At 36.9% G+C, this 20,281-nt stretch overlaps 2 protein-coding genes across 4 annotated transcripts in view; both read right to left on the bottom strand.

Moving 5' to 3' along the window:
- Positions 1-51: 51 nt before the first annotated feature.
- The window catches only part of LOC127856985 (methyltransferase-like protein 17, mitochondrial), a 26,739-nt gene continuing 6,509 nt past the window's right edge, over positions 52-20,281 (bottom strand). For both annotated transcript variants that reach the window (XM_052393224.1, XM_052393225.1), the window contains exons 2-16: positions 19,930-19,974; positions 19,412-19,619; positions 15,204-15,341; positions 14,362-14,491; positions 11,801-11,882; positions 10,933-11,006; positions 10,546-10,643; positions 9,949-10,016; positions 6,887-7,003; positions 5,651-5,719; positions 4,745-4,789; positions 3,822-3,914; positions 2,421-2,502; positions 1,434-1,548; positions 52-341 (exon numbers count right to left, since the gene is read on the bottom strand). In XM_052393224.1, the coding sequence (XP_052249184.1) occupies positions 131-341; positions 1,434-1,548; positions 2,421-2,502; positions 3,822-3,914; positions 4,745-4,789; positions 5,651-5,719; positions 6,887-7,003; positions 9,949-10,016; positions 10,546-10,643; positions 10,933-11,006; positions 11,801-11,882; positions 14,362-14,491; positions 15,204-15,341; positions 19,412-19,619; positions 19,930-19,974 (1,575 nt within the window). In that variant the 3' untranslated portion in view covers positions 52-130. The remainder of the gene's footprint in view (positions 342-1,433; positions 1,549-2,420; positions 2,503-3,821; positions 3,915-4,744; positions 4,790-5,650; positions 5,720-6,886; positions 7,004-9,948; positions 10,017-10,545; positions 10,644-10,932; positions 11,007-11,800; positions 11,883-14,361; positions 14,492-15,203; positions 15,342-19,411; positions 19,620-19,929; positions 19,975-20,281) is intronic.
- Positions 378-1,400, bottom strand: LOC127856986 (uncharacterized). Of its 2 annotated transcripts, none has more exons than XM_052393226.1 (2): positions 1,203-1,400; positions 378-1,002 (listed from the first exon to the last, which is right to left on the bottom strand). In XM_052393226.1, the coding sequence occupies exons 1-2, from the start codon at positions 1,381-1,383 to the stop codon at positions 557-559; spliced, it is 627 nt and encodes a 208-aa protein (XP_052249186.1). In that variant the 5' UTR covers positions 1,384-1,400; the 3' UTR covers positions 378-556. The 2 variants fall into 2 exon arrangements, 1 of the variants encoding a protein (XP_052249186.1); XR_008038273.1 differs by lacking the exon at positions 378-1,002 and adding an exon at positions 1,043-1,122.

The raw sequence follows: 20,281 nt of genomic DNA, 5'->3' as shown, positions 1-20,281 counted from the left end.
CTTGTTAGTCAAAGCCATAGTTTACATAATTATTTTTATCTGATAAAAATCTTTCAACAATTTATATAGATTTTTATTAACTACAAATATTTCACTATATGCTACATTTTAGCCATTATATCCGGTTCAACTATGATGTAGCTTCATTCTGTGGTACATTTGAGGTCACAGGCCCTGTTTTTTCAAGACTAGATTCTTCTTCACTGTGATTATCCCTGGTAGGTTGCAGAGGGTTACAATGTTTCAGATCGTCAGAAATAGGCTTCTGTGTCATATGAGTAGGGATGTGGCATGGTAAAAAGTCACCGGGCTGGCAATGTTTGGCACATCGTAACATGTGGCTGAAATGGCGACATGGAAATTATGTGACTGTCGTTCACTACATAATATGAAGATTGAAAAATTGGCAGCTATGAGAATAGATTTTATTTCAACAAAGAGGCACGGTGCTGTAATTGCAAATAAACTAACATCAAATTATCATAGTTTCTATTAAATATTAATTCATTCATATTCTCATTCCATGTACATATGGGTTACAACTAGTTTTCCTATATCATAGAATGAACCAGCAGTACATTTTGTAATGATATCCAACAACATCCACTTTAAGTTTCAATTTGAAGGTGATCCTTAATAGGTAATATGGATCAGGAGATTCATTGGAAACACAAGACATGACCTGGTCTCCACACTGGTACATTGGAAACACAAGACATGACCTGGTCTCCACACTGGTACATTGGAAACACAAGACATGACCTGGTCTCCACACTGGTACATTGGAAACACAAGACATGACCTGGTCTCCACACTGGTACATTGGAAACACAAGACATGACCTGGTCTCCACACTGGTACATTGGAAACACAAGACATGACCTGGTCTCCACACTGGTACATTGGAAACACAAGACATGACCTGGTCTCCACACTGGTACATTGGAAACACAAGACATGACCTGGTCTCCACACTGGTACATTGGAAACACAAGACATGACCTGGTCTCCACACTGGTACATTGGAAACACAAGACATGAACTGGTCTCCACACTGGTACATTGGAAACACAAGACATGACCTGGTCTCCACACTGGTACATTGGAAACACAAGACATGACCTGGTCTCCACACTGGTACATTGGAAACACAAGAAATGACCTGGTCTCCACACTGGTACATAGGAAACACAAGACATGACCTGGTCTCCACACTGGTACATTGGAAACACAAGACATGACCTGGTCTCCACACTGGTACATTGGAAACACAAGACATGACCTGGTCTCCACACTGGTACATTGGAAACACAAGACATGACCTGGTCTCCACACTGGTACATTGGAAACACAAGACATGACCTGGTCTCCACACTGGTACATTGGAAACACAAGACATGACCTGGTCTCCACACTGGTACATGTGTTCTTACATGGACGGAAAGGACTTTGTGACTGTAAATCTCCGTAGAGAACCATCTGGCAGACACACCATACAGGGGACATGGTCCGACTTCGTCTTAGATTCCACAATACGAGGATACTGATCTGTAATATTCAAGAAAGTTATATTTCTTTAAAGACCTTTCTTACAAGATTCAAATTTTAAAGGCTTCATTTCCAATCCTTAGATATATACTGATCAGCAGCAAAAAGCATTAAACCTGTTCTGTTTTTTTTTGCTGTTTGCACATAGCCATTTTCACTTTGCTTCTTAGTGGGAAAGGGTGAACCAATATGAAACAATCAGGAATACTTGTGAATATACGGCTGAGCTAATCATGTCGGGACTAAACTGTACTTTGCAGAAAGTGTGCTCTTGTTGTCAACATTGCAGGATTCTGTACAGAACATCTTGTTGAAATACTAACCATTATTACCTGTTGCCTTATTCAAACATGAATGACTATTTTAAACAACAGTGATTTTTTGAATTCGTAGCACAAATCATTGGAAACCAGGACAGTGAATATCAACCTTTTCAATGTAAATTTGTATTGTATTTTTAAATTAATATTTACACAAGAAAACTACATGACTGTATAGCTTAAATGTCAACATCATCCTTTTTCATACTTTTGTAAAGTTGAGACTATGACTAATATTGAGTAGGTAGTTATATAGATGGACACAGAAGAAAAGAGCCTTGTTCTGGGAAAATGGGGTTTAATGCATGTGCCTAAAGTGTTGTCACAGATTTGCATTTGCAGTTTGCACAAGCTAATCAGGGATAACACTTTCCATTTATATTGAATTTTCATTTAAAGGTCTCTACAAAGCGAAAATTTAGATTAAAATGAAAGTGTCGTCTCTGATAATCGTGTGCAGACTGCAGAGGCTAATCTGGGACGACACTTTTCAAACATGCATTAAACCCTGTTTTCCCAGAACAAAGCTCGAATATCAAAACATTAAGGTACTCTTGTGTTCCTCAGGTCTAGGTCCTTTCTTCAGCACCACATAGCTGTACCTCTCACTTTGAGTACTACTGCCCTGTCCTCTCTGGGAACAAAACAAACATGCAAGCTGTCAACTTTACGCTTCGGGAAGTTTTTGCTTGATTGTCTTCTGGGCACGAGGTCACTCAACTGATCGTTGTTGGCTCAGGTACTACTTAAAGGGGCATTTTCACAGATTTTGGCATGTATTGAAGTTTGACATTAAATGTTCATATAGATAAATATTAAAATTGGAATTAAAAAGCTCCAGTAAAAAAACAAGAATAAAATAAAAGAAAGAAAAAAAAGGTAACCCTAAACTGGGCTCGAACCACTGTCCCCTGGAGCCCTTTAGTAAAAGTCTACCGCTTAAACCACTGGGCCATCACAGTATTAGCGATACATTTTATTCTTTATATAAGCAATCCTCCCAGTATCCTCGTTTTGCGTTGCAACGCTTTACAATTTTCTGGTTTTTTAAATTGTCAAAAGATGCATATAATAGATATTTTAGAGCATGATAAATGTTCAGTACTACTGTTTCCTCACAAATATCATATCCACAACAAAATTTGCATACCTGAAACAATTGTTTTCAATTTTGTCAATTTACTAAAACATAAAAATACCGCAGGTACTCTTAAGTAAACAATACTGTACCAAGGGTGCGAAAATACCCATAAAGGCACAAGGCAATACCACGAGGTAATTTTAAGTATATTTCCCCCACTTCAGGTACTTTGTAGTATACCAAGGGTATTTAAGTAATACCTGAGCCGACAACCGCCAATTGGGCATCAATTACACTCACTAATAAATAGTCAATGTAACACTGTAGCACTCACTAGTACTAATGTACAGACATGAAGACCCTGATACTTATTTCCTTTTTCATTTTGGATTTTCATGACACATTAACTGATAACCACTTAAAACACATATGTTAAAACTTTATTAACTAATCTTTATTTATTACATTAATTTATTAAAATACTTTTTAACAATTGGTATTACTCTACGATCATCCATAAACATCTACTACTGCCAATTTTTGTGAACATCGATCTTAATAATATAAATTTTCAGTCAGGATTCTTAATTAACCCACACATCTTACACTGCATCAGAATCAACATAAATGCAGCAAAGCCACAGTAGGTCTTTAACCCTTTCAGCGCTTGAAACGTCGTTTAAAGGCCTTTGCAAACAGTTTGGATCCAGATGAGACGCCACAAAACGTGGCGTCTCATCAGGATCCAAACTGTTTGCTATTCTGATATTATTCCTTAAAATTTTTTGAAGAAAATGCTAATTTTAGAAATTTGGCAGATGACAAATTTCCCAGCATGCAAAGGGCTTATCAATTGCTGACAAATTCCTTACATCCACATCAAGCTGCAGGGCCTTGTACTCCACCGTGAAGTTGCACTGAAGTAGGTTGTATGTCAGTTTGGGGCATGCCTCATCATGCATACACTGTGGAACAATAAGGAAACCAATACGAGTCACGTTCTGAGAAAACTGGGCATAATGCTTGTGCGTAAAGTGTCGTCCCATATTAGCCTGTGCAGTCTGCACAGCCTTATCAGGGACAACACTTTCCGCTTTTGTGGTAAGTTTGGTATTTTTAGTTTCAAGGAAGTCGTTCCTTACTGAAATTCAAGTTTAGACGGAAAGTGTCATCCCTGATATGCCTGTGTGGACTGCACAGGCTAATCTGGGATGACACTTTACGCACATGCATTAAGCCCAGTTTTCTCATATATAATGATTTATGTTGATGGGTTTCTATTGTTTATCAGGCATTTATTACTTCAAAAGAAATAGTTGTCATAAAACAGTTTATTACACTTATTTATTCATGGTTAAATGTCGCTAAAAAAGGTTAAGTTTCAAAATGTTTTCTTCATATTTTTCATACTGGTAAGTTACGAAAAGTTTAATGACAAATATAAACTCCTTGGCTTATACAACCAAACATTCATAACATTTTTTTTAAAATTAAAATTGACTTTTAATCTTGCTAAAACTATTAACAATGGAGGCATGAATTTTTTTTACAAGAATAAATACGTAAATCTTGTATGGAATCAGACAATGATCAAATAGTACATGCAAATATTTAGACATAATAATGTGGTGTCACAAGTCCAAAACAGCTGCTTCAGTTCAGCCAGTGTACACACATACCTACAGTTCAGCCAGTGTACACACATACTTACAGTTCAGCCAGTGTATACGCATACTTACAGTTCAGCCAGTGTACACACATACTTACAGTTCAGCCAGTGTACACACATACTTACAGGGGCAAAAACATGACCAGCCTTAGTTGAATCATAAGTTCCAAACTGGAAGGGTAAAATGAAAAGCATGTTTAACATAGACTTGCTAGTCATATCTTCACTGTTCACTCAACCAATAATATTAAATAAATGGTATAAAATAATAAAGTTTTAATATTTTAATTCATAAAAATTCTGCAAAATGTAATATCTGTCCCTTATAATTTCCAACAAGAAAATTTGTTGAATTGATATACCCTGCCAAATAAAGTTTGTTTATGGATATGTGCAAATCCCTTGATATATGGTATAATCATTAAAAAAAGTTAAGTGTAGGGTAATTGTTTTTTTATGCATTGCAATTCTCCTAATTGATATCTTTACACCCATGCAGTTTCATATTGAAATCTTGTAGCGTATCTGAGATATGGCCTTGAAAAGTCCCACAGTACAAAAACACCAAAGGGCAATAACTCTTATTTAAGAAAGTGTAGGGTTATGGTTCTTGTGCAAGGCACTTCTACTCATTGATATCAATACACCCATGGATTTTCATGTTGAAGTCTTGTATGGTATCTGAGATACAGCCCTGAAAAGTAACATCATAAAAAAAAACAAAGGGCAATATTTCTTATTTTAGAAAAGGTAGGGTTATGGTTCATGTGCATGGCACTGCTCCTCATTAATATCTTTACACCCATGAAGTTTTATGTTACTATCTTATATATTTCTGAGATATAGCCATGAACAGTTTTGTGACAGACGGACAGATGGACTGATGGCATGACAGACGGATGGACGGACAAAGCCAATTGTATATTCTTCGCCTTTGGCGGGGGATAAAAATAGTCGATCAGCATCAGAAAAACAACATGTAAATATTTATCATTCCATAAGAATGATGACATAAAATTCTGTAAACTTCACCTGAAGGACTGTATCCCTGGCCTCCATAATCAGATGGTAGCCTGCTTTTGTTCCCAGCTCCACTAGCACCTACAGATCGACACATCTTCTAAAGCACACGTCACATAACAGGATCTTTAATAGCCTTGCTCTGGGAAAACAGGGCTTAATGCAAGTACACAGACAAGTGTTGTCCCTAATAGTCTGTGTGCCATCACCACAGGGCTTAATGCATGTACACAGACAAGTGTTGTCCCTAATAGTCTGTGTGCCATCACCACAGGGCTTAATGCATGTACACAGACAAGTGTTGTCCCTAATAGTCTGTGTGCCATCACCACAGGGCTTAATGCATGTACACAGACAAGTGTTGTCCCTAATAGTCTGTGTGCCATCACCACAGGGCTTAATGCATGTACACAGACAAGTGTTGTCCCTAATAGTCTGTGTGCCATCACCACAGGGCTAAATGCATGTACACAGACAAGTGTTGTCCCTAATAGTCTGTGTGCCATCATGATCACCACAGGCTTAATGCATGTACACAGACAAGTGTTGTCCCTAATAGTCTGTGTGCCATCATGATCACCACAGGGCTTAATGCATGTACACAGACAAGTGTTGTCCCTAATAGTCTGTGTGCCATCACCACAGGGCTAAATGCATGTACACAGACAAGTGTTGTCCCTAACAGTCTGTGTGCCATCACCACAGGCTTAATGCATGTACACAGACAAGTGTTGTCCCTAATAGTCTGTGTGTCATCACCACAGGCTAATCTGGGACCGTATTCACCAACCGATTCTTAGACTTAAGAATAAAGAATAGACTTAGAACCAACAAAAAAAATGTGTTCAGTGTTTGACAGTGTTCAGGCCTCCACTGGTGATTATGTCATTAACAACATGTTCTATATGAAGAATAATATAGATAGAGATTTTTACTGCAGAGTTTGACTCAAAATTAAAGAAATTCTGGAATATTCTAATTTAAAGAATTTTCTTTATTCCTAGACTTAAGTCTAAGAATTGTTTGGTGAATACGGGCCCTGGGACGTCACGTTTCACTTGTAATGAATTTATGGTATAAATGAAGTCTTTTCTGAAATGAAGATTCAGTCTAGGCAGAAAGTGTCATCCCTGATTAGTCTAGACAAGCTGCGTGGTCAAGTGAGCTTAAAATAGAATATGGAGACACAGATACCTGTAATTTATATTTTAAACTACATTAACGTACTGGCATGTCAAAAGTATATACCAGATATTTGTCAGTGAGATTCCACAAGTCCTCCACGAGTTCCAGACGCTTTGATCTGCTCGTCTGTTCCAGCAGTGCGTAGGCACTAACCACCAGGGGAAACTTATTTTGCTTATGCTGTAAATAAGCGAATATTAACAACGGCTGTTTGTAAAACAGGCATGCCCCCCCCCCCCAAATGGGCTGTCAGTTGTAGTGGCTTCAGGTCACTGTGACCTTGAACTTTGACCTAGAGTCCTGAAAATCAATAGGGGTCATCTGTTGGTCATGACCAATGTCCCCATGAACTTTCCTGATCCTAACCCTAAGCATTCATTGATTGATTGATTTTATTTGGTAAACATATGAACATTACATAGTTACTACATAATGCAGACAATATAAAATATATTATCACAGCAATATACATAGCAAACCATGGAATGCACACACAATACCAAGGATAACACAAAAAAGAGAAAAATGATTTTCACTTTTTTCCATTGTGGTCCTTGTTAATGGTGGCAGTAACCATGAAACAGTCATGTATTAGATTTTAATAAGGTATATGTATCAAATATGTACTGTTTAATAAAGTATATTACTGATTAAGAATGAATAAATATAATCACATGTTCATTATTATCACAGAAGTTGCATAAGAAAGTTACACACTGCATAGGTAGTTAATAAACACACTTTGTAGCATACTATAAGTTAAAGAATAATTATGAGATCCTTGCATCTTATTGATCATAAGACTTAAAAATGTATCACAGTATTTTAACAGAACATAAAATTCATAATAAAAATTATACTATAAAAAGCTATAAAGACTCTAAAAACTGTTTCTTGATGGCACCCTTGAAATTGTTAGGTTTGGGTACATCCCTGATGTTTTGAGGAAGATTGTTCCATAAACAGATACCATTATATGTAAATGTTTTAGAACCAAAACTTCCTACTCTTGGTTTGGAAAAACGACCAGAGTCTTCAAATGTAAAATTTTCAGCAAAATGATCAGATTCTGGCTGAGCTACCATATTAGACCTAGTACAACGATTATGTACGCCAGACACTGGCTTAAAATTCTCACCCATATACTCTGGTGCAAGGCCATTTTTAATCTTATGTACATGACAAAGTATGATCTGTTCTACTCTTTTTGAAACAGGCAGCCAACCTAAATGTGAAAACTGTTCTTGACCAACATGTGATCTGTTATCCATATTCAGAACAAACCTAATCATCTTGTTTTGTGTAGTTTGAAGCCTATTTTTAAGTGACTGAATAAGACCAGGGTACCAAAAAGAGCAGGCATAGTCAAAGTGGCACTGTATAAGAGACATGACAAGGAGTTTTCTGGTGTGCAATGTTAAGAACTTACTATTTCTGTATAGGAACTTTAACCTTGAGTTTGCCTTTGTAATAATTGATCTAGCAATGGTTTTACCAGACAGGAACTGGTCCAATACAGCACCTAGGTACTTAACAGAACTTGATGGAGTAATTGACACATCATTGCAAGAGACATTTAACTGAGAATTTGACCTTAGTTTGGGCTTTGAGCCAAACAATATAGATTCTGTTTTACCAAGATGTAGGGAAAGTTTATTGTCCACTAACCACTCACTTATAAGTACGAGATCGCTAGAAAGAATGGATTCAATTTCTGAAATGTGTTTACCAGCTACCAGGATGCCAGTATCATCAGCATAAAGTAAAATTTTATTTCTTACCACAGCGGCCATATCATTCACATAAATTAAAAATAAAAGGGGACCTAAAATGGAGCCCTGAGGAACACCACATGAGATGGAGGCCTCGAAGGACATAGTACCTGATACGTCAACAACCTGATGGCGATCGGAGAGATAGGAGGTAAACCACCTGACTGCGTCACTATGGAGACCAATAGCCTCAAGTTTCATGATTAAAATACTATGATTGACGGTATCGAAGGCCTTCTGTAGGTCTAACAATATCATACCAACCATCTTACCTTCATCCATCTTAAAACGAATATAATCAGATATATGGGTAAGGCAGGTGTCTGTAGAATAGCCACGCCTAAATCCTGATTGATAGCTATACAGAAGCTTTTTGTCATTCAAGTAACCTTCAGCTTGGTCATAAATTACTCTTTCAAGAATCTTTGAAATGATACTTAAGATCGAAACCGGTCTGTAGTTTTCAACCTCAGTCTTAACACTTTTCTTATAGAGGGGAATAACTCTCGCTGACTTGAGGTCATCAGGAACAGAACCCTGTATGATTCATGAGTTTTCATCAAGAAACAATTTTACTGTTTCAAGTCACTGTGACCTTGACCTTTGACCTAGAGAACTGAAAATCAATAGGGGTCATCTGTCAGTCATGACCAATGTCCCCATGAACTTTCCTGATCCTAGGCTTAAGCGTTCTTGAGTTATCATCCAGAAACCATTTTACTGCTTCGAGTCACTGTGACCTTGACCTTTGACCTCGAGACCTGAAAATCAATAGGGGTCATCTGTCAGTCATGATCAATGTACCTATGAAGTTTCATGATCCTAGGCTTAAGCGTTCTTGAGTTATCATCCGGAAACCATTTTACAGTTTTGAGTCACTAAGACCTTGACCTTTGACCTAGTGACCTGAAAATCAATAGGGGTCATCTGCCAGTCATGATCAATGTACCTATGAAGTTTCATGATCCTAGGCCTAAGCGTTCTTTAGTTATCATCCAGTAACCATTTGGTTGACAGACTGACATGTGCAAAACAATATACCCCCTCTTCTTTGAAGGGGGGCATTATAAGGTTCAAGTAAACAAATGTTTATCTCTATTAATGCCTCAGGCAACACCACTTATAAACAGAAATAGTCACTCACTCGTGCAGTCTATAAATGGTATGCTCATTTAAACAAACAAGAATGTAAATTAACATGATAGTTGCTTCACAATATACATTCTACACTTTTGATATGATATGTATGTGTTATTGTATGGAAACAAATTATTGTTAAAGGAGCAATAACTCCATGAAACCTCACTGGGGTGGAAGACAATATCAATTCTACAAGGTCTGCAAGTAAAATACCTTGTCAGAAGGGATGAATTGACGGAAGTTGACACCTTTAACTGCCAATTTAAGAGGGTTCTTTCTGTCTGAAATTAAACAGAACACATACACATCATTGCAGTAAGCACGCTAATGATGGTATATGTATTAATATGTATATGGGTTTAAGCTGGGTAATTATTGGCATTTTATTAACATAATGCTTGGTATACAAGTACTATAATTATATCTCTTTCAGTGCGGGAACTGAATTTTAAAGGCCATTGCAAACAGTTTGAATCCAGATGAGACGCCACAGAACGTGGCGTCTCATCTGGATCCAAACTGTTTGCTATTCTGATTGTATTCTTTGAAAAAAAATGAAGAAAATGCTTATTTTACAAATTCAGCAGACGACATTTTAGCAGACGACAAATTTCCCAGCATGCAAAGGGATATTGATCTAAATCTAAAGTTGAAATTCTACTTTTAAACACATTGTAAATGTAAAACATGTACAAAAGTGAATGAAGATTTTTTAAACAATCGAATTCCGTATTATGTTTTGTGTAATTGCATGTAAGATCAACAGGATAATTAATTGTACCTTCAATACCCACCAAAGAGTCATCATACCATATGCCAGCAGCTCTCTTGCCATGTCATTCATTGCGTTGGATGGATCCACACAGTAATACTCAAGTACGGACTCGCCCCAAATTGTATTTCCAGCCCTTAAACAGAAATCAGGTAATGACTAGAGTAATGAATACAAAAAAACAAGCACAATATCATTCTAAGTTTTTATATGCATGCACAAACATAACATAATAATCTTAAAAATGCATGTTCCATGATATTTTTTACTACAAATTTTAACATAAAATATACATATACAAGTAAACTCACATCTTGATTTATATGATTTAACCATTGATCAAATGTCTAGCTGTAGTAAAATAAAATTATGCATTTGTAAAAGACTTATTTCAGTTTGTATTGACCACACAGACGTGTGCCTACCATATAGCAGATCCTACCCCAGAGCCGACATTTAGGACTGCACTGGGTGCAAAATTAGTGTCAAGCTTCTTCATCTACAGGAAATAGAAACAAGTGAAGAACTAGTTAGCATCATAAACATGTGCTCATTGAGAAATAAGCAGTCTTCCACTGAAAGAAATGAATTTTTTTCACTGCAAATCAAAACTGACTGACAATCATTTCATGATGGGAATTTTCATGTTGCATTATTAACCTACTAACCAAATTAAAAAAATCAGTGTGCCCAAAATCATAAGGAATCATATAGAAAGTTTCTACTTTTAGTTTAACCCAGCCTCTACCAACCTAATGTGGTAGAACTTTTACTTATTATGCAATTACCCAATTACCAATACGATCTTTCATTGTTCAATAAAAGATTATGTCACTAGACTACCTTATGACTTATATATACAAACTTATTACCAAGTCTTAAGAAAGAATGGTCAGAGGGTCCTAATTTATGGCTGAAACAAGACTTTGTCTAAACACATATGTGTAACACACACATAATAACATCCCCTTTACTAAGAAAAGTGTGGCACAGTACTAATTAAGCCTAATTCTTGGAACACTGGGCTTCATGTATGAGCACATTGTCATCCCAGTTTAGCCTGTGAAGTCTGCACAGTTTGATCTGGGACAAAACCTCCTGCCTTAATTGGATTTTTGCTAAGAAGATAGTTCTTTTAACAAAAATTAACTTCAAAGAAGAAATTGTTGTCCCTGGTAAGCCTGAGCAGACTGAATACTCAACAGTCTAATCTGCAAGGACCCTGAACGCACATGCATTAAGCCCCATTTTCCTATAACTAGGCTCATTTATTTATAGTATGAAGTATATTACCTCATGGAAAATCTGATGTAAGACACGAAAGTTTACTGCCAGTCTTGTAGCCAGGTACACATAGCACTTGTGGGAACTGTAACTAAAGTGTGAAACATAGCACGTGTGGGAACTGTAACTGAAGTGTGAAACATAGCACTTGTGGGAACTGTAACTTAAGTGTGAAACATAGAACGTGTGGGAACTGTAACTGAAGTGTGAAACATAGCACTTGTGGGAACTGTAACTGAAGTGTGAAACAAAGCACTTGTGGGAACTGTAACTGAAGTGTGAAACATAGCACATGTGGGAACTGTAACTGAAGTGTGAAACATAGAACTTGTGGGAACTGTAACTGAAGTGTGAAACATAGAACATGTGGGAACTGTAACTGAAGTGTGAAACATAGCACTTGTGGGAACTGTTACTGAAGTGTGAAACAAAGCACTAGTGGGAACTGTAACTGAAGTGTGAAACATAGCACTTGTGGGAACTGTAACTGAAGTGTGAAACATAGCACTTGTGGGAACTGTAACTGAAGTGTGAAACAATTCACTTGTGGGAACTGTAACTGAAGTGTAAAACATAGCACTTGTGGGAATTGTAACTGAAGTGTAAAACATAGCACTTGTGGGAACTGTAACTGAAGTGTAAAACATAGCACTTGTGTGTACTGTAACTGAAGTGTGAAACATAGCACTTGTGGGAACTGAAACTGAAGTGTGAAACATAGCACTTGTGGGAACTGTAACTGAAGTGTCAAACAAAGATATATAGGCTGTGCTCTGGGAAAAGGGGGTTTAATGCATGTGTGTAAAGATAATCTATAAATTAATAGTGCTAAATGAACAGTGCTAATAGTCTCTTCTTAGCAACAATCTAGTTTGGGTGGAATGTGTTGTCCCTGATTAGCCTGTGCGGACTGCACATGCTACTCAGGGACAACACTTTACGCACATGCATTAAACCCCCTTTTCATAGAGCACGGCTCATAAAGATACTAGTAATCTATAAATAAATAGTGCTACCCAACATGACTCATCTTTGTTGTAACATTGTAAGTAAAAGAACTCTGAAGTTAACACACATACTGTGGTACTTGAGCCAACACAAACCGTTAAATGAGTCTGTGGCTATAATTCTTTGCAACAGTCAGAGACTATTATGCGTCTACATAAAAAGACCGTGTTTTCTTACTTAATGCCTGTAGTTCTCAAAATGCCTGATACAAAATATGTGCCCCAAATACAAGCTGCATGACTCACTCTATGGGGACATAATTGTGGTTGCTGTGCCCCAATTACAAGCTGCATGACTCACTCTATGGGGACATAATTGTGGGTGCTTTGCCCCAATTACAAGCTGCATGACTCACTCTATGGGGACATAATTGTGGGTGCTGTGCCCCAATGACAAGCTGCATGACTCACTCTATGGGGACATAAGTGTGGGTGCTGTGCCCCAATGACAAGCTGCATGACTCACTCTATGGGGACATAATTGTGGGTGCTGTACCCCAATAACAAGCTGCATGACTCACTCTATGGGGACATAATTGTGGGTGCTGTGCCCCAATAACAAGCTGCATGACTCAATATATAGGGACATAATTGTGGGTACTGTGCCCCAATGACAAGCTGCATGACTCAATATATAGGGACATAATTGTGGGTACTGTGCCCCAATGACAAGCTGCATGACTCACTCTATGGGAACATAATTGTGGGTGCTGGTGCCCTAATAACAAGCTGCATGACTCACTCTATGGGGACATAATTGTGGGTGCTGTGCCCCAATGACAAGCTGCATGACATACTATGGGACATAATTGTGGATACTGTGCCCCAATGACAAGCTGCATGACATACTATGGGGACATAATTGTGGATACTGTGCCCCAATGACAAGCTGCATGACATACTATGGGGACATAATTGTGGGTGCTGGTGCCCCAATAACAAGCTGCATGACTCACTCTATGGGGACATAATTGTGGGTGCTGTGCCCCAATAACAAGCTGCATGACTCACTCTATGGGGACATTATTGTGGGTACTGTGCCCCAATAACAAGCTGCATGACTCACTCTATGGGGACATAATTGTGGGTGCTGTGCCCCAATAACAAGCTGCATGACTCACTCTATGGGGACATTATTGTGGGTGCTGTGCCCCAATAACAAGCTGCATGACTCACTCTATGGGGACATTATTGTGGGTGCTGGTGCCCCAATAACAAGCTGCATGACTCACTCTATGGGGACATAATTGTGGGTGCTGTGCCCCAATAACAAGCTGCATGACTCACTCTATGGGGACATTATTGTGGGTACTGTGCCCCAATAACAAGCTGCGTGACTCACTCTATGGGGACATAATTGTGGGTGCTGTGCCCCAATTACAAGCTGCATGACTCACTCTATGGGGACATAATTGTGGGTGCTGTGCCCCAATAACAAGCTGCATGACTCACTCTATGGGGACATTATTGTGGGTGCTGGTGCCCCAATAACAAGCTGCATGACTCACTCTATGGGGACATAATTGTGGGTGCTGTGCCCCAATAACAAGCTGCATGACTCACTCTATGGGGACATAATTGTGAGTGCTGTGTTTGTAGATCTTGTGAGTGACAGTCTTCACAAACTCGTCGATCTTCCTCATGTCTTCCTCAGTCACTTCCTCTAAAGGCTTCCCAAGTTTACTCAGCTTTTCTACAACAAAAAACGATATTGTGGTGTTTAAAGGGAATTTCAAAACCACAAATATTACTTATGAATTTTTAAGTAAATAATGGTTTAACATCATGTTAGGTCATAGTATGAAACTGAGAATGCAAACAATGCACTTTCAATGCCAGATAAGTTTTCAAAAGATCTGATGAAAACTGTAGGGCACATAGAATGCACTCGGCTAAAACGGCCACGTTTGGAAAATTCAAAGTAAGGAAGAGATGAAGTTACAGTGCTGATTTAGTTAATTACCATACATGGTCTAGATAAAATGAAAACATTGCAGTCATGTTTAATGAAGATCAACACTTGAGCTTTAAAAAAACACACAAGGCTGACTTAAACAAACACAATAACTCTTTCATTCTAATTAAAGGAAATAATAAATTGAATAGCTTCAGAATCAACATTTACAAAACAAAGGTAAGGCTTTGGACACATTTTTGAGTATTTAACAAATAATTGCTTCTCATTAAACATAATAGCTTATTAACCCCTGATAATAAATCTCAAAGTTTTACAAAAGTGTTATCCCAAATAAGGCATAAAAAACAATAATTCAACTTATCTGAATTCACCATCCAATAGAAGGGCTGTTGTTCATGTTATCAGATGGTAAGAAAACCAGTTGATTATACCATGTACATCTAGGATGCTTTGGCATTGAAAAAAGGTTCATTACAAAATCTGGTACCTTGGTAAACCTCTTGTGCAATGCGTGTCATTTTAGCAGCTTTGGCAGGTGCTTCTACTGGTGGTTGGCGGCGAGCGTACACTTCATGCAAACGGGTTACTTCCTTCGTAAACTGAGAGTTAGCTATCAAGTCCTTTTCTGTCAAATAAAATTATTTTATGATTACATGGATGTGTCTATTTCTGAGAAAAGCAGTTTAAAAATTGTTATCATTTACTCTTTCAGTGCTGGAACCGAATTTTGAAGGCCTTTGCAAACAGTTTGGATCCAGATGAGATGCCACAAAACGTTGCGTCTCATCAGGATCCAAACTGTTTGCTTTTCTGTTAGTATTCTTTGAAAATAATTGAAGAAAATGCTAATTTTAGAAATTCAGCACACAACATTTAAGAAGATGACAAATTTCCCAGCATGCAAAGGGTTAATTATTCTTAACAATACAAAGTATATGTTATTAAAAGGATTCAGATAACCTTACAGCATATGCATATAAAGTTTATAAACTATTACCCTGAAACAAGAGAAACAAGAAAGCCAAGATGCCCTTGATTGTTTACTTGAATAATGGTTTAGGAATAAGTTTTTAAGATAACATTTGCTATATATGTCTATATAAACTATTTGAAGTCCCAGACATGGCAAAATGTGACCCAAGGGGAATGTTTAGAATGAACTTGGTAAAATACTTAACAATCAAAAACGTATCAACCATGTTGTTCCAGAGAATAAATATTGGATTAGCAAGAGATGTGTTTGTCAGAAACACAATACCCCCTACTGCGCCGCTTTAATTTATTTAATTATTTTTTTATCATTTGGTAGGTACAGATCATTTTTACAAAGGGAAGTAATATTTTTTAAAGGGATATAATAAAAAATATTACCTCCCTTGTAAAAATGATCTGTACCTGCAAAATGATAAATAGACATTATCCCTTTAAAGGTCGTTACTACTCTTGGATTTTTTTTTAACCTTTGACCTTGAAGAATGACTTTGACGTTTCACCACTCAAAATGTGCAGCTCAATGAGATACACATGCATGCCAAATATCAAGTTGCTATCTTCAATATTGCAAAAGTTAAGGTCAATATTAAAGTTTTCGGACAGAGGGACTAACTGACAGACAGACTGACAGTTCAACTGTTATATGCCACCCTGCCGGGGCATAAAAAGTTTGATTATTAAGTCTTAATAAATAATGACCCCAGGGGCATGATTTGAATGATTTTAGCAGAGGTCCACTAAATTCTGTTCCTTGCCAAATATTTAACCTCTGTGTCTTGTTGTTTTAGAGAAGGTTTTTTCAGTCATGTTGCTCAAAAGTCTATATGCAATAATAACTCTTTTAAGTTTTCAGACACTGTTTTCGGACATTCAGTTTTAGCCAAAATAAATATTTTTGGTGACTCAAATTTTTTAAACACCCAGATTTTCTGCTATAATAAATCAGATCAAATTTAAAGAAGTTGCATTTAATCAGATTTATACCAAATTGCATCAATAAGCTGACATATCATTGTAATTTTTTAACCAGTTGATATATCTTTGTAGGCAAATAAAAACACGAGCAGATGAAAGTGAGAAGTCAGTTGACTGTTACATTAGATTTATTTGGATTGATAGGCATGTGTATTGGTTATGGAAAATGATTTTACCCATAGCTTAAAGAGGTAATTAAGCTGAAATGATCATTGTATGGATTACACAATGTTGTTCTGTGTTATCCAAACTACTAAAAATGTCAATGTGTGCCAATTATGCTTAACAATTTTCTTTTAAAATTGGTGCTTTGCTAATTAGAGCTTATTAAAAGTTCAGATAACAAAGGCAATTTGCCCCTGTTCAGAAAGTTAATAGTTAACAAGTTTATTGAGCCATATTTAAAGGTTCTAATTGACTCTTTACCACAACAATTAACTAGAGCACCGCATAACGGGTGCCACCCTCGGCTGCGGGTGCAGTTTTTAATAAATAAAAGCTTATAAGATTATTTTTTTTTATAGAGGTCACAGTGACCTTGACCTTTGAAATAGTGACCCAAAAATGGGTGAAGCATGTAGAACTCATCAAGCTGCACCTGTATATATGAAGTTTCAAAGTTGTAGGTTGAAGCACTTTGATTTTAGAGCCAATGTTCAAAACCTTGATAAGTGTTAAGGTTTTAGCACGACGCGGACACGACACGACGAGCTGGCTATGACAATACCTCAGGTTTTCTCTGAAAACAGCCGGGCTAAAAAAACAAGAGATGTGTTTTTCAGAAACACAATGCCCCCTATTGTGCCACTTTAAAATAAAATTTCAATATATCATTTGGCAGGTTTAGAAATTATTACCCTTTTAAAGCTTATTACTTCCCTTGGATTGTATTTTTTTACTTTTGACCTTAAAGGATTACCTTGACCTTTCACCACTCAAAATGTGCAGCTCCATGAGATGCACATGCTTGCCAAATATTAAGTTGCTATCTTCAATATTGCAAAAGTTATAGCCAATGTTAAAGTTTTTGGACGGACTGACGGACGGACGGACAGACAGTTCCAATGCTATATGCCACCCTACCGGGGGCATCAAAACAAATAACACAATCATAATAAGTTAATTTCGTTTTTGTTGACGTTCAATTATAATAGGTTCATACTACAGTATTATATCAAATGCTAATATCTTCACTTGGTGGTGAAAGTTTATCCTTATCAAATGCTAATATCTTCACTTGGTGGTGAAAGTTTATCCTTATCAAATGCTAATATCTTCACTTGGTGGTGAAAGTTTATCCTTATCAAATGCTAATATCTTCACTTGGTGGTGAAAGTTTATCCTTATCAAATGCTAATATCTTCACTTGGTGGTGAAAGTTTATCCTTATCAAATGCTAATATCTTCACTTGGTGGTGAAAGTTTATCCTTATCAAATGCTAATATCTTCACTTGGTGGTGAAAGTTTATCCTTATCAAATGCTAATATCTTCACTTGGTGGTGAAAGTTTATCCTTATCAAATGCTAATATCTTCACTTGGTGGTGAAAGTTTATCCTTATCAAATGCTAATATCTTCACTTGGTGGTGAAAGTTTATCCTTTGAACATCCTTCTGTAAAACAAAATCAATCCTTTAAAATGATTTAAAATTCATTTCAACAATATCTTATACTAATTCTCTCCTATTCTCTTTCAGAAAATTTTGCTTCAAATTGCGACGTTACAAAGTTAAATTGTACTTACACTAAATTGTTATATAAATGAATTTTTGCAACATGTGAGATTTTGGCCCCCTTAAACCTGTTGTAAATCCTTAATGCTATGTTTGCATTGCCTCGCCCTAGGCCCAGATGAATCGTTTGGTGTTTTTAAGTCTTGTGATATGTGATGTATCTTAATGTATGACAATTGGTCATTTGCCTTTAAGGACCTTTAAGTGATGACTAGAATCACCTCATGCTAATACAACTTAAGTTTCACCGTGTTTATATTAATATGGCAAGGCAAGCACAAGCACACCCTGTCATTAATCGATGACATTATGCAAGTACCATTATACACCGTAGTACATGTATCTGAACGACAATACGAGTGGAGTTCTGACAAAACTGTGCATAAAGTGTCATCACAGATTAGCCTGTGCAGTCTGCACAGGCTCATCAGGGACGACACTTTCCGCCAAATTTTGATTTTTGCTAAGAAGAGACTTCATTTTAACAAAAAATGTCATAACAGCGAAAAGTGTCGTCCCTGATTAGCCAGTGCGGACTGCATTATGCCCAGTTTTCTCAGAACATGACTCACATTGTCATGGTTTCTCTAAATTTCCAGACACTGTCTTAATGGAATATTTCTTAGCATCTAAATTTTCTGATACAAAATAAGAGTTATAATTTTAATTACTGAATACTTTTAAGTGTCTGAAAACTTCCATCAGTAATAACCATATATCATATGACCCCTGGAGCATGATCTGAGCAAACTTTGCAGAGGACCACTCTATGCTGTTACATATAAAATATGAAACATCCGCAGCATTGAAGTTTCTTAGATGTTAAAATCTCCACTTTTGAAATCTAGTTTTTGCCCTAGTGACCTATATACATATGCTGTGGAACAGAATGCTAAGGACATCATTGAAAGAGGGTCACCTTAGGCTTTCTCACAAAGCTTCATGAAAATCTGCCCACGGGTCTAAGAGATAGCTCAAAAACCCTATGCTTACCTTCAAGAATAGCCCTAGCATTTTTCTCCAGCAGTTCAGGCAATTTTGGTGTCTTCGTCATCATCATGATACCACTGTGCTGTTTGGGATAGCCTAAAGGATCCTCCTGGCATTTCTTCAGCTCTTCTGGGTCCATGACCCAATTCTGAGGTAATGGTTTTGTGTCCCAATTAGCTGGAAAAGCTTTTTTGTTTGCAGTGGTTTCATCCTGATAAAAGCATGTTAATGAATAATCTCAAAACTTAAAATAGGTAAAGAAAGTTATTGCCTTTGTCCATAACAAGTCTTACAAAAATAATTGTACCCTAAAAAATGAAATATAACATGAGCTCATAATTACATTCATATTAGCAAATAAGTTTTAAACAATTTAGTAAATAGTTAAAATAATACTTCAGCCCAAACTTATTACATGTCTGACACAAATAAAAAAAACCACACCAGGTGTGTATTGAGTTAATTAAAAAATATATATATATAAAAAATGCACCTAATAAAATTAAAAACATCAACTTCACCTGGTTATCCTGAAGTTCAATATGAGGTGCTTTATTCGCAAAGTGCTGAAAAGTGGAACACAAATGTCTGCTAATTTAAATTGTGAATTTCATATAAATAACAAATAAGTATAGGAGGAAGAGTGCCCTTTGCAGGGCATAAATCCCCAACTATTGGAACACCATCTTGGTGCTCTACCAAGATAACTTTCATGTAAGCTGGTTCTAACCCCTGCACATTACCCTCCTCCTCCCTGTAACCTTAAGGCTGACCTAGGTGCACTCCTGCCCAGAGCACCAGATAACATGCGTAAAGGCATAAGAACGAATTGAATTTCTTAAGTAACGATTTAGATTTATAATCATTGCGTAA

Source organism: Dreissena polymorpha, chromosome 14 (genome assembly GCF_020536995.1).
Source record: "Dreissena polymorpha isolate Duluth1 chromosome 14, UMN_Dpol_1.0, whole genome shotgun sequence".
Taxonomy (NCBI): domain Eukaryota; kingdom Metazoa; phylum Mollusca; class Bivalvia; order Myida; family Dreissenidae; genus Dreissena; species Dreissena polymorpha.
Note: the sequence above shows the minus strand (reverse complement) of the source record. Positions and strands in the feature narration are given on the sequence as shown.

Bases quoted from the DNA above. Each gene is read 5' to 3' on its own strand.
- LOC127856986 (XM_052393226.1), bottom strand. From the start codon at position 1,383: ATGTACCAGTGTGGAGACCAGGTCATGTCTTGTGTTTCCAATGTACCA. The intron at 1,003-1,202 runs GTCATGTCTTGT...TGTGGAGACCAG, and splicing joins TGTACCAGTGTGGAGACCAG to GTCATGTCTTGTGTTTCCAA.